The following is a 14458-nucleotide window of genomic DNA, read 5'->3' on the forward strand; positions in this document are numbered from 1 at the left end:
TTCAACCCCACTCAGAGCCCTTCAGCTGTATAGCCTTGCTGTGGCAAAATCAGCCAAACCAGACATGGTGACCCCCTACACTGCGTCTACATTTTCTGCCTCCATCCTACTCCTCTAGCCAGAAGGGAGGATAAAAGTATTTGCAAGTATGATTAGAAAGGAATTGAATGGCTCATATATGCAACAGCAGGGAGAAAAAGAAACAAACAAACCAAAGCATAGTTACATGAAGTTTCAAATAGGGCATAGACTAAAAGGGGATAAGACAAACTAGATGTTACAGAAAAGATCACAGAGAAAAACCTGAACAAACGTTTTGGCCAACCCAGTAAAACATTCGAACTTGCTATTTTTCTTATTGCTACAGTCCATGGGGTTGCAAAGAGTCACAGGTGACTGAGTAACTAACACTTTCACTTTATATAGCATGTATTAATTTCTATGATTTGTCAGTACTTAATGATCCATAATATATAATACATATATTACAAATATATAATTATATTTCCAAAGTTTAATGACTCATTAATATTCTACTGTAATTTTAGAGGATCAAAAATATTAGATGTCATTTAGTATTATAGAAGTCATAAGTAGTGTGTTAGTCACTCAGTCATGTTCAACTCTTGGCAACCCCATGGACGGTAGCTGCCAGGATCCTCTGTCCATGGGATTCTCCAGGCAAGAATACTGGAGTGGGTTGCCATTCCCTTCTCCAGGAGATCTTCCCAACCCAGGGATCAAACCTGGGTCTCCCGCATTGCAGGCAGATTCTTTACCATCTGAGCTACAGGGAAGCTCTCTCATAACAAGTAAAGCAGAATTTAAATAATGGATTTATTAAGGAATGAGACTTCCTTTCTGACCCTTGCATTCTTGTAATATTCTCTACCTAACCTTTTCTTCTCCCTTTCTTACTCACACATCCTTCCCACTGGAAACCAAGCTCATCACTTTGGATCAGGTTGTGAGCAAGAGTTGACATACTAAGCTGTGCTTATATTTGAGTTCAGCAGAAGAAGACAGCCTAAGAGAAACTTAAGATTGTAAAATAAGATTTAGTATGCTGTTCTGCTGCTGCCAGTAAGCAACAAATCTATGAGCGCTACTTACACAGGCTTCAAGCCAGCAGATTCCACCCCAAACCTTTCAATGTAAATTCTAACAACTCCACTAGAAGCTTGGAAGAAAAATGTTACATGAGACTGCATAAATAATTTATACTTGTAGCACTTCTGTTTACAATTTCATGAAAAGTAGAATCAACTTAACATTATTAAATATGGTCCTCTTTTATTTACAATATAACTTATGAAACATTTTTCCTAGAAGTACTGAAAAATGATGTACCATTTAGTATTTAAAGCTATATCCCACAAATGAAAAAAATAAATCATGATTATGAATAAGATTTTTCAATCTTTTCACAAAATCCACCAGTGGAAAATTCTCTTTATAACTGAGGGATGTTACCAGAACACTATAGAATTCTTTCAGATTTAGTCAGACAGTTCTGTGGTGTTAAGAGGTCTAGCCAAACAGTATATATATATTTTTTTACAATTTCTTAATATTTTAATGATGTGATACCACCTGGAGAATTTTTTTCTTTGAAAGTCCATGTCCTCTCCTTGGGCCAACTTCATATATAAATATATACTCCAGAAAACAAGGCCATGTTAGGAATAAGTGAGCAGAAGCTTCTAAGTCCTGGTTCCTGTGGTGCCAAAGAATTAATAAGTTTCTTTAAACTAGGTTTTTGCAATACTTATCAGTGAACACTGCTAATATTGTATCCCTACCAAGAAGAATGGAAAAAAACTGCTCTATCCATACTGTAGCCCATCAGGTTCCTCCATCCATGGGATTCTCCAGGCAAGAATACTGGAGTGGGTTGCCATTTCCTTCTCCAGGGGAATCTTCCTGACCCAGGGATCTAACCCAGGTCTCCTGCATTGCAGGCAGACGCTTTAACCTCTGAGCCACCAGGGAAGCCCTATCATGGAATACTATTTAACAATAGAAGGAAGTGAAGTACTGATATATTTGGTAATAAAATGAATCTCAAAATAATTATACAGAATGAAATACGTCAGAAAAAAGTACAAGCCATACAATTTGACTTATATAACATTTTGAGTGGTGTAAGTTAATATACACTGAAAGTTCAGTGGTTGACCAGGGATGGAAGTGAGGGCCAGAAGGAGATATTACAAAGGGATATCAGGAACTTCCCTGGTGGCATAGTGGATAAGAATTTACCTGCCAATGCAGGAGACATGGGTTTGATCCCTGGTCTGGGAAGACTGCACATGCTGCGAGGCAGCCAAGCCTGTGTGCTGCAACTACTAAGCCGGCACTGTCGGGCCCTTGAGCTGCACCCACTGAAGCCCTTATGCCCTAGAGCCCACATGCTACACCCACTGAAGGCCATGCACTCTGCAGCATGTGGGCTGCACCCACTGAAGGCCATGCACTCTGCAGCGTGTGGTCTGCACCCACTGAAGGCCATGCACTCTGCAGCATGTGGTCTGCACCCACTGAAGGCCATGCACTCTGCAGCGTGTGGTCTGCAACAGGAGAAGCAACGATAATGAAAAGCCCATGCACTGCGCCCAAGAGCAGACCGGGCTCACCACAACTAGAGAAAGCAAAAATCAATTAATTTTAAAAAAGAGATATTAAGAAACTGTCAGGAATGAAGCACATTGATATTTGAATTAGCTTGACCATACATTCACTATGTACTGTTATCAATCAAATCTCAGAAATCTCATAATAAAAATTAGGTAGAAAGTTGACCTGAAGTTTTATATGCAGTGACTTGCTGAGCTTTTACTGACCATACCACACATAAAAGCAGTGGATGATAATTTAAACTGACATTAAGAAGACAAATTTTTCCTATATCTGCAGGCACAATCTGGTTCTATCCTATGTATTTCATTTTAAATGAATGATCCTGAAAAACCCTTAAATTTTTCTATTAACCAAATATTTAGTGAGTACCTATTAATTCCTGGGCATGATACTAGGTAATTTCACTACAATATCACAGTTAACGAAAATGTTGGTTGTTGCCACCTTTGCTCAGTAGAACAGAAACTATGTATATCCATCATTCAATGAACAAACATCCTATTGCTTAAAATGGTCTCAGTCCTTATCTTAAATCATTAATCTACACAGCATGCAGAATCTCTGATTTCATCTTTTCATGCCTAAAATTCATTAAAAAAAAAAAAAAGAACCCTTGGATAAAATCAAATAGAGTATTCTGTGTAATCCAGGTTGGGTTTCAAACCTCAATATTGATGCTTTAGATTCATAACCAAAGGAATTTTGGTTAGTTCCACGGTCATCTGACTCTGAAGCCACTCCCTTACAAGGCTGATTTTCTCCTGAAAACCAATTCTTTTTATTTTTTATTTTGTACTGAGGTATAACTGATTAATACTGTTGGGATAGTTTCAGGTGGACAGTAAAAGGACTCCACTCTCCCCCAAACTCCTCTCCCATCCAGACAGTCATGTAACACTGAGCAGAGTTCCATGTGCTATACAGTAGGTCCTTGTTGGTTATCCACTTAAAATATAGCAGTGTGTATATCCCAAACTTCCTAACAATCCCTTCTCCCCATCCATCCCCTTCCAGAAACCATAAGCTCAATTCTATAACTGAAAAGCAATTCTTCAGTAAACATCACAAGGAAAGTTTATCCATTTAAATACTGCTGCTGCTAAACCGCTTCTATCGTGTCCAACTCTGCGACCCCACCAGGCTCCCCCGTCCCTGAGATTCTCCAAGCAAGAACACTGGAGTGGGTTGCCATTTCCTTCTCTAGTTAAGCCCAAATTACAACTGACCTGATTAGACATTAAGAATTAACTTGAAGTGGATGAGCCATTATTAAATAAAAGTCAAAAAACTGTCTTCAATTTCATTTCACATGATTATATGGATCTTACTACTGGGCTGGACAGTAAGATATCACTCTGCACCTTGCAGATTAGGTTTCATGATGTCAGCTTATGTCTATCAGGACAAAACACCAACCCCGATGTATTCTCTACTGAGCCACATTCAATGTGTATCTATGATGGTTAGAAGCTCAGGTGGCCTGCAGCTAAGTTCTTGGCTGTAAAACTCTTTACTAGAGACATTTAGATAAAGACAGTGCTTTCAATTGGGGTAACTGAGAAGTTTAGAATATGCCGGGGGGGCGGGGCGCGGAGGTTTAGCCAGTATAAGTAAGAAGTTTCTTCCAATATATTATATGCACGTCTATTTGACCAGAGGGAAAAAACAAATATTCAACACTCCTACATACAACAGGCTATATGATGCATCAGAAAGAGAATGAGGGTTTCCCTGGTGGCTCAGGGCAATAAATTTGCCTGCCAATGCAGGAGACACAGGTTCAATCCCTGATCAGGGAAGATCCCACTTGCCATGAAGCACCTAAGCCTGTGCACCACAACGATTGAGCCTGTGCTCTCTAGCCTCGGAGCCACAACTACCGAGCCCATGTGCTACAGCTACGGAAGCCCACACACTCTGGAGCCCATGCGCTGCAACAAGAGAAGCCGGGGCAATGAGAAGCCTGCAGACCTTAGCTAGAGAGTAACTCCCACTCACTGCAATTAGAAAAAAGCCTGTGCAGCAATGAAGATCCAGCAGGGCTAACAATAAATAAAATTCTTTTATTAAGCAGAGTAAAAAAAAATGCATTATGAAACAACAACAACAAAGAAACAGAATGAGCATGAATTAAATAGACATTGTGGGTTCTAGAACAAGTCCCTGTTTTTCTGCTCACCATCTATCTGGCCAGGAGCTCAGCTCATAAAGAATCTGCCTGCAACACAGGAGACCCCGCCTTGATCCTTGGGATGGGAAGATCACCTGGAGAAGGGATTGGCTACACACTCCACTGTTCTTGGGCTTCCCTGGTGGCACAGATGGTAAGGAATCGACCTGCAATGAGGGAGACCTGGGTTTGATCCCTGTGTTGGGAAGATCCCCCGGAGGAGGGCATGGCAACCCACTCTAGTATTCCTGCCTGGAGAATCCCCATGGACAGAGGAGCCTGATGGGCTACAATCCATGGGGTCGCAAAGAGTCAGACACGACTGACTGACTAAGCATGGCACAAAAAACAAGTTGAGTTTTTTCCTTCTATAAAACTGGCAAAAAGAATCTTTGACTTACCCACTTCAGGGAATTGCTGAATCAAACAAAGTATGCCAAAGCCCTTTACAAAACTGTAAAAGCACATAAGCATTTGAACTTGCTATTGAAACGTTGAGTTTTAGGAGAAGGTAGGAAAGATTTATGTCAATGTATGGCAAAACCAATACAGAATTGTAAAGTAAAATAAAAAATAAATTAAAAAAAAAAGAATATTCCACCGAGAAGAAGGCAACCTAGATTCAAAGTCTGGTTCTGCCCCAGAATAGCTCTTCAAACAATGTGTGCTCTCTTCCTGGATTTTTGCTCCTTACTTACAAAATCTGAGGAAATGAGAGATTCAAAATAAGTTTAAGAGTCTGAACTTTTGGCAGAAGACTAGAGATTGAGCCAAACTTTTTTTTTCCCCCTCCAGGTTTTTCATTTCAGCACAATGGCTTAAATTGGAAGAACCTACAGCTGTGTCCAATGCCATAGGTCCACCTGTAGAAATTTCAATCACACATTACTGGAGGTAGTCAAGGAGGAAGGAAACCTAACGAGTTTGGGTACACCTTTAATTAAATGTAAATGCGAGTCAAGCTAACTGACCAAAAACTTCATTTTTAATTCAAGAACAGAGAGATCTTTCCTATTCCTTAAACGTTCTGATACCACTTTGAATATACCTTGTGAAAGCCATTGTCCATACCTGAAAAGGCTGCCTGCTGAAAAGGCTGAGAGATTTCCGTATCCAAATGGGGCCTTGATTCCCAAATATATGCCACAGCAGCTGTCCTCTTGTGTTGTTCCAGACTCGCTGGTAGACGGCCAGCCTATAAATGTGCTTTCCGAACATGTGGTAGTACAAGCGGAAGGTGCAGCCCTCTGCATCAGTGGCGTTAAGGATCGGGCTGAGCAGAGCAGCTCGGTCCTGGAAAACCTGTGGTTCGGAAGATTCGATGTACAGATAGTGTCCTTGAGCTGTGCCCAAAGTGTTATCCTTCATCGGCCCTGTATTAAGTGTTGATGTTGGGCCCTGGTACCGAGTCCAGTCGAAATCATCTTCTGTATCTTGTTCCCAGTTACAAATTCCATTTTCAAAGTTACACTGAAGTTCAGGTACTGAAATGGGAATTAAATATAATCAAAAGATCATTAAGGACCAAAATAACTATGAATGAGAATACTAGTTGCTACTTTGCTTCTGCCAACGTAAACCATTCTAATCTTTTTTAATGCAACATTAGAGCGCACAGAGTTGGACACGACTGAAGTGACTTAGCAGCAGCAGAGCAAACTTTTAAGAAAAGGAAATCTTAGCTAATACATCAAGCAATAATATTTTATAGATGGAGGTGGAATCACTTTGGCCATTATTTTCCAAATGCTTTTTATACCCATCCCCTGCCCTGTAGCATTATCCCAACCTTAGGGAAATGATCACTACCCCACAGCTGGCTCACCGCAACAAATTTCTGTCTCCATGGATTTCAACTTCAGCTGAATGTTCCAATCACCAGTGAACATTAGAAAAATTAAAGTTCAAATTCAGCTCCAGATATGTTGATTTAATTGGTCCAAATTGTGTACCCATCAACTGAGAGGATATTTTACTAGCTCCCTTGAAGGTTCTAACATGCACTGCTGACAAGAATCATACTAGTTCTCAATCTTTTGGAATGTCCTGGGGTGAATGGTAAAGTTGTTTACTCCTTGGTAAGTCCTGTACAAACACTACGTCAGGTATGGAAGGAAGCCCAATTTTTAATAAGCACCCAAGATGATTCTGAGGCAGGTGTTTTCCAGACTTCACTCTGAAATTGAATTCTTCTCTCTGGATCCATCCCACCTCAGTTCCAAATATCCCTCTGTCCGCAATGACCATATTTCAATGGTAGCTTATCATTTTTCTTCTCTATTCAAAATCCTTTCATATTTACTTATTTAATCTCAACTTTAAACTCTATCTTTCAAGCTTTTCCATTCCCAAATTAAAATAACTTCCTGTTCATCCAAAGCTGTCTTTCCCTTTGGCATGCACTAATTTGTCAGCATGCCCTAAACATCTCACCTCTCCCCCTTTCTCTATCGATGCCTCCTATGCTGTGCGTCTCATCAGTTCTTAGCTGTGTCTCCTCAGTGGTAATCTTTTCTACTCACTGGGTTGTAGCTCCTTTGAGCTGATGCTTTAAAATCTTTTCTTCATCTATTTGTTTGGTTTTTCCAGGTCTTAGTTGTGGCATGCAAATGCTTAGCTGCAGCATGTGGGACCTAGTTCCCTGACCAGGGATTGAACGCGAGCCCCCCGCATTGGGAGCACGGAGTCTTAGCCACTGGACCACCGGGGAAATCCCTGGTGCTTTTAAACTTTTAACTCCCTTCAGTCAGTAGAAGAACTCAAAGCACTTTTAAAGAATTGGTCAGTCCCTTATCCACTCAACACTCTACCTACATTTGTAGGATAACATTGGAATGTATTCATTTTTCAAGATGTGACAATTCTGTTGACACCAAGTACTTTTTTAGAATAAATGGGATAGAATATACATTTAACATTATTCAGGTAATGTTAATTTAGAATCAATGAAGATTCCACATTTTAACTTCATTTACATAAGTTAATATTTTTGAAAGACAAATGTCAGCTGTCCTCTATTCATCTTACTAACGGCACTTGGCGCCAAAGGTGAACAAATATTCTGAAACAATAAATAAAAGCATATGTGAGTAAATGCAGCCAGGCAAGAACAAATCATCTGTCTCGAAACCTAGAGAACAGGAGCTTAGACCTAATGAAGGGAACCAAGAGAGTAAATGTCAAATGGGAGATGAGCTTTCCTTTGATACTTCCTCACTTGTGACTAATCAAGCGCAGCTGTGACGTGAACTGGGCCCCACAGGTCCTCAGCAAGTGTCAGTTTGGGGCTGTGCAGCAGAAGGGGGATGTCAAGCAACTGTGTTTTTGACATAAAACTGGCACTAAAGCCAACAGATTTTTTCACATTGCCTGTCTTCAGACTGACTGCATGCTCAATCTTTATTTCAAAAAGGAAGGCGTATAGCCCCACCCTTAAATGAAAGACCACATTCCATGCATACTTCAGGAAATACAGCATTGATTTCTGGATGACTAATGCATTCTATGTTAATAAAGTACTAAATCTAGGGACTTCCCTGGTGATCCAGTGATTAAAACTCCACACTTCCACTGTAGGGGGCACGGGTTTGATCCCTGATCAGGGAACTAAGATCCTACATGCCACATCGCACAGCCAAAAAAATAAAAAAATAAATAAAAGCTAAATAATAACAATAAAGAGTCTCCATTTAAAAAAAAAATTACTATGTCTATTTATATACTTATGGCTGATTCACAGTCTTGTACAGCAGAAACCAGCACAACATTGTAAAGAAATTATCATCCAATTAAAAATATTTTTAAAAATTACTACTTCTAGATGGAAAGCTATGAGAGAAAGTGACAGTCACTATGGTTTCCTCTCATTAATATTTAGTCAGAAGAAATATTTTGGTATTATAGCCATACTTCCAAAATCTTATTCTACTCAGTTAATACTGTGAAGTTTGAAGGATAATTTGCTTATCTTTAGTAATAGATCAGCATCTTTCAATGAGTGGGGTTTGAAGTGAGTGAAAAAGATGAAAAGGCTTTCAAAATTTGCAAAAAATAAATTACTTTTAGGACAAGCAATGCTTCTTGTAACAGCCATTGGTCGAAAGCATCAATTTCATTTATATGCACTAAAGTTATTAGTTGTGTAACAAGCTGCATGGCAATTCTGACTTTAATGTGCTGGACTGTATTAAACACCACATATGTGCAAAATTCTCCATAATATTTATATGGAAATTTCTCAATGTAATGTTTCCTATGATGTTCCAAGAATTTGATGGCTTTCCTTTGCTTTATGATAAGTCTTCCAATTTAATAGGCACACAGACTGAATTTTAAGGATCATTGCTATTTCTGGACAAAGAAAAATGCAAACTTTTCTTGATAGATTTTGGTAATTAAAAAAGAAAAACCTCTCTTAGCTTGTGATTCATTTTCAGAAGCAAATGCAGCTGGCACTAGCAGGAACCAGGTTTAATAATTAAACTGCAAGAGGTACACAATCATCAGATACCATCAACTTTTTGGTAATTTAAATCAGAAATTCGGGGCTTTAACATCTCACTCTTTGCTCCCTATATCTAAGGCATCATCTATGTACCTCCTAAAGGTCCCTCCCCCAAACTTTAGTCACTGCATCTCCACCACTGTCACTGGAGAGAGGCTGCCAACCCCTCTCCTGGGAACTACTGCTACAGACTCCTAATAAATATGATCCTGTTTCCTCTAATCCACTCATTACACTGTATCCACAGTGACATTTTTAAATCTTAAATTTTTAAATCAATTTTATTATATTACCTTCCTTCCTAAAAACCTTCAAATGGGGAAAAACTTCCTTAAAATGGTCTACAAAAATCTGATAATCTGGCCTCCCCATTCATCTCCATCTTTATGTTGCATCCTAGCTCTCCCTCAATGCTTTGCTCCAGCCATACTGGGTATCTTGCAGCTGCTGTGAGGTCATGCATCAGGGTTTTGCACATCTTCATTTACTATTTTTCAGATCTCAGTTAAGTCACCATCTCTAGAAAGTCCAAAGCCATAATTATATAAAGTCACAGCATCTGTGAAGTCCTGTCTAAGCTCCTGTCATTTTATATTTATTTTTTTAAATATGTGAATAATATCTACCTCCTCAATGAGACTGTAAGCCCCATGGCGTCAGGGACTCTGTGTAATTGTGCTCATCACTGTATCTCTAGTATCTAGTTCATAAATCCACATAATAAATACTGGTGGCTGACTAATCACACAAAACATTCATTCAACTTTGGAACAATGCTTAGGGCCTTTGTCTTGATGAACTAGGAAAACAATGAACTGATCAAGATGACCACCATCAAAATGTATACTCATGGCTGATTCATGTCAGTGTATGGCAGAAACCAACACAATATCATGGAGCTTCCCCCTGGTGACTCAGTCGGTAAATAATCTGCTTGAAATGAAGGACACACAGGTTTGATCCCTGGGTCGGGAGGATCCCCTGGAGAAGGAAATGGCAACCCACTCCAGTATTCTTGCCTGGAAAATCCCATGGACAGAGAAGCATGGCAGGCTACAATCCATGGGCCCACAAAAAGTCAGACATGACTTAGCAAATAAACCACCACCACGAGCACAATATTGTAAAGCAATTATCTTTCAATTAAAGTAAATAAATATTTTAAAAATTAGTAAGAGGGACCAGAAAGAAAGATACTTACCACAATTGACCTCATCAGTATAATCACCACAATCATCCACCAGATCGCATAACTGAAGTTTCTTTACACAAGTCCTAGTGTGCAGGCACCAGAAATGATCTGGCCCTTCGCAGCTCTTCGAGGCGGGGGGAAGAAGACAATTTTCAAATCTGATATCATCAATAGCTGAGACACCAACATAAATGCCAAGACTGACTTTATGTATCAACAAATGGAAGGGCTGAGTAAGACGTCCAAGCTGAACAACTACCTGTGACCACTGGTCACCCTGGTTATACAATACTCTCCAGAGTACCGTGGACTCACTGGAATTTTCCATGTGTAGCTGTAACTCAGCTGCCCCCACTGATAGGCCATAGTTATAAAACCTGAAAGAGAACAAACACAAGAAATGGAAATGATTTCTGGAAAAGACTAATTGTGTGACTTTTACTCAGTCAACAGTCAATCAAAAATGAGTTATCACAATAGATGCCTTTATTTAATATTGTGGCCACCCATTTGAAAGAGCTTATCTGCTCAGGTGCATACTCTTGACTCTCAGGACCCTGAGATCCTTTCTCAAGGAGTTCAGTCCAGAACCCAGAAAGCAGAGTTAATTATAATCCACTGCTGGAGAAAGAGTCCTTTTTATTTTAAGAAAGAACATTATAAATACTGATAATGTGCTCCTATGTAAAATGGTAAATGTATGGATCTAATACAATAGCTATTTTTAAAATAAAGCCAAATTATAGGAAAAATTACAGTATCAAGTATATGCAGGACTATGCTTACAACTACCAGGCTGCTAGAGTAATTGACCATTGTCTTCAATATTTACCAGAAGGAAAGAGTGCATCCAGGTCCTGTCTGGCTGAAAGTTGGGCTCTGGAATTTAGCAATTTGTGATAAGCTGTTGCTTTTCTTCAGAATGAACATAAAGTGCCCTGTTGGAAAATAAGAAGAAATCATAACTTAACCTACTAAATTCTAAAATGAGACATCTGTCTGTAACCCCTACACTGAAGACTATACAACAATTAAAAATCAATAATGGTGATTGTTAGCAAATTTGCTTTTATGAGCACTCAACTATTATGTAGAGCTGGGCCAAAATGATGCTAAAACAACTGGCAGTTTCCATTAATTCAGCCAAAAATATATCTATACTCTATCCCCAAAAAAACCCATAAAGGAGAATTTCTTTTTTGACAACATAAGTACAATAGATAATATTCAACTGTCCTATTATTGTTTAGTTGCTTGGTTGTGTCCAACTCTTTGTTGACCCCCTGGACTGTAGCCCACCAGGCTCCCCTGTCCATGGGATTTCCCAGACAAGAATGTGGGAGTGGGTTGCCATTTCCTACTCCACACTGTCCTATGTTGTAGTATCATAGAACTTTACTGCTTCTCTTTTTCTTCTCAGACTTGAGCAAAAGTAAATTGAAGTACAGATCTCCCTTGACTTAAGATGAAGTTATGTCTCATAAACCCATCATAAGTTAAAAATATCAAAGTCATAGCACAGAAGAACTCTACTCAGTACTCTGAGTAGCATTTGCTACACCTGACCTACTGAACATCACAGTTTGGCCTTGCCTCCCTTAACCTTGCTTAGGCCACTTACATTAGCCCACAGTTAGACAAAATCATCTAACACAAAGCCTATTTCATACTACAGTGTTGAATATTTCCTGTAATTTATTGAATGCTCTACTGGAAGTGAAAAACAGAACAGCTGTAACTGTTCGATTGTCCATCATGATGATCACGTGGCTGCCTGGGAGCTGCATCTCTGCCTCTTCCCAGCATCAGAAGAGAGCATCACAGATATATTGTTATCCCAGAAATGGTCAAAATTTGAAATGTTATGTATAGTTTCTATTGAATGTGATCTCTTTCACACCATCATTAAGCTGACGAATCATTAGGTCAAACCATCGTTAGCTGGGGAAAGTGGGTAGGTTTGGAGAACCTCTATAGGCATTTTACCTTGAGATGTGTTGTGAGTGTGATCCCGAGGTGGAGCTTGATCCTCAAATTCAGCAGAGAGGTTACTTCTAGAGCTCCAGGTCCACTCAAAATCATCACCATGGACTGCTTCAAACCAACCACAGCTATCTGTTTCAAAGTCACATTCGGTAACTGAAAAACAAAAATGCAGCTTTTCAGTAGACTCTTGAAGGTGATCACGTATTTAAAAGGGTAGCCAGAGTTCAACGGGAATCACCTTGCCACATTTCCCTAAGTAAAGTTTTATTTGAGGGAGAAAAGGATGCTATCTGATCCTCTCCAAAAAAAAAATTCCCTCAAAAAAAAAAAAAAAAAACAGAAAATTGATAGGTAGAATCAACAATTTAAGAATATTTTCCAAATATTTTTTCTAAGAAACAGCATTGGGACTTCCCTGGCAGCCCAGTGGTTAAGATGTCACTTTACAATGCAGGGGGGTGCAGGTTCGATCCCTGGTCAGGGAGTTAAGATCCCACATGCCTTGCAGTGAAAAAAACCAAAACATAAAATAGAAGCAATATTGTAATGAATTCAATAAAGACTTTAAAAAACTATCCTCATCAAAAAAAAAAAGAAGAAGAAGAAGAAGAAAGAAACCTTAAAAAAAAAAAAAAAAAGAAACAGTATCATTCGGCCACATTGCTTATAGAATTGCAAAGGTCTAATTTATTCTGATACTTACGCTAGTTTCTCTGCTATTACATTATCTGGAAGGTTTCGTTGTTCCTACAGACTATTTTAAACCAAACCATGAAAAACTACTTCTAAAAAATTTAATATTTGAAAAATCCATGATTTTTAACATTAATGTTCACTTCTGATATTTGTCGAGTCACTATTTCCCAAAGCATCAAATGTATCACAAGGCGAAATAATGTATCACAAGGCAAATGTATCACAAGGCAAAATCAAATGTATCACAAGGCAAAATAATATGACCTACTTTTCAAGTAAAAAGGAAGAGAAACAGTTAACTTCCACAAAGGCATTCTGGAGGAGGAAGAGAAGAAAAAAGTAAAAGGGAAAGAAGGGGAAGTTTTAATAACAGTAGTGTGGAATTAAAACTAATACGTAGTGAATACCTAATAGAACAGACCCTATACAGTAGGTTTTATATAAATCTAACTTTCACAACAGTTACGTGGAGAAGGTATTATTATTGTTGTTTTACAGAGGAAGAAAGGAAGGTTTAGGAAAGCTTTTAACTTAACCAAGGTCACATAGGTAGAAAGTCGTAGAGACTGATTGAAATAAAATATTCTGGCTTCTACTCTAATACTATTTCTGCAATGTTGACAGTAACTTTAATTGTCATTAGATTGGAAAAGGATAAACCAAAAAGGCATGATCTGAATTTGCTTAGTGAGGATATTTAGGTGTTACTACTGACTCCAGTGAAAAATAAGATTTGCCCCATTGATGATTATTACATTGGGATCCTTGGCCGCTGGATATTTTTATCCAAGGACACAGTGATAAACTGCACAGATCTTCCTTTAAAAAAACAATTTAGAAAGTAATCAGTATATTTAAGAGATAAAAGTATAAAGTAAATCACTCAAAGAAATTATAAAATTTTACATGGTAAAGGCAATTTTATCTAATGATGTTATGTTTAATTTTGAAAACGCTCCTTCCACATGGGAAGGAATGTTAGGTGACTAGTTACATAATAAAAAAAAATTTTTTTTAAGATTCTAGATTTCAAAAATATGTTTTCTATCAGGTCTTCTGGCCCAAAATATGGCCAATAGAATACTTTCAAATGTTATCAAAAGTCAATGAGAAGGCATGAATACATTTAAAAATAAATATTTTGAAAATGTTGCATCAACTTTAATAAGCAAGCAATAATTATATTTCAACAAATAGAAATCATCAAAATGGAGACACAATTGCTACACTTAGAATAAAGATTTTCAAATAAAGTCTAGAAAGCAAAATT

The 14458-nt window shown here is 38.4% G+C and overlaps 1 protein-coding gene across 1 annotated transcript in view; it reads right to left on the reverse strand.

Annotated features, from left to right (window-relative positions):
* Positions 1 to 14458, reverse strand: part of MALRD1 (MAM and LDL receptor class A domain containing 1) — a 585291-nt gene that overhangs the window by 460489 nt on the left and 110344 nt on the right. Inside the window, exons 15-18 of the mRNA XM_040248365.1 lie at positions 12493 to 12645; positions 11339 to 11444; positions 10516 to 10883; positions 5882 to 6294 (exon numbers count right to left, since the gene is read on the reverse strand). Coding sequence (XP_040104299.1) covers positions 5882 to 6294; positions 10516 to 10883; positions 11339 to 11444; positions 12493 to 12645 — 1040 coding nt within the window. The remainder of the gene's footprint in view (positions 1 to 5881; positions 6295 to 10515; positions 10884 to 11338; positions 11445 to 12492; positions 12646 to 14458) is intronic.

The sequence above is a fragment of the Oryx dammah genome, unplaced genomic scaffold, assembly GCF_014754425.2.
Source record: "Oryx dammah isolate SB20612 unplaced genomic scaffold, SCBI_Odam_1.1 HiC_scaffold_10, whole genome shotgun sequence".
Classification (NCBI taxonomy): Eukaryota; Metazoa; Chordata; class Mammalia; order Artiodactyla; family Bovidae; genus Oryx; species Oryx dammah.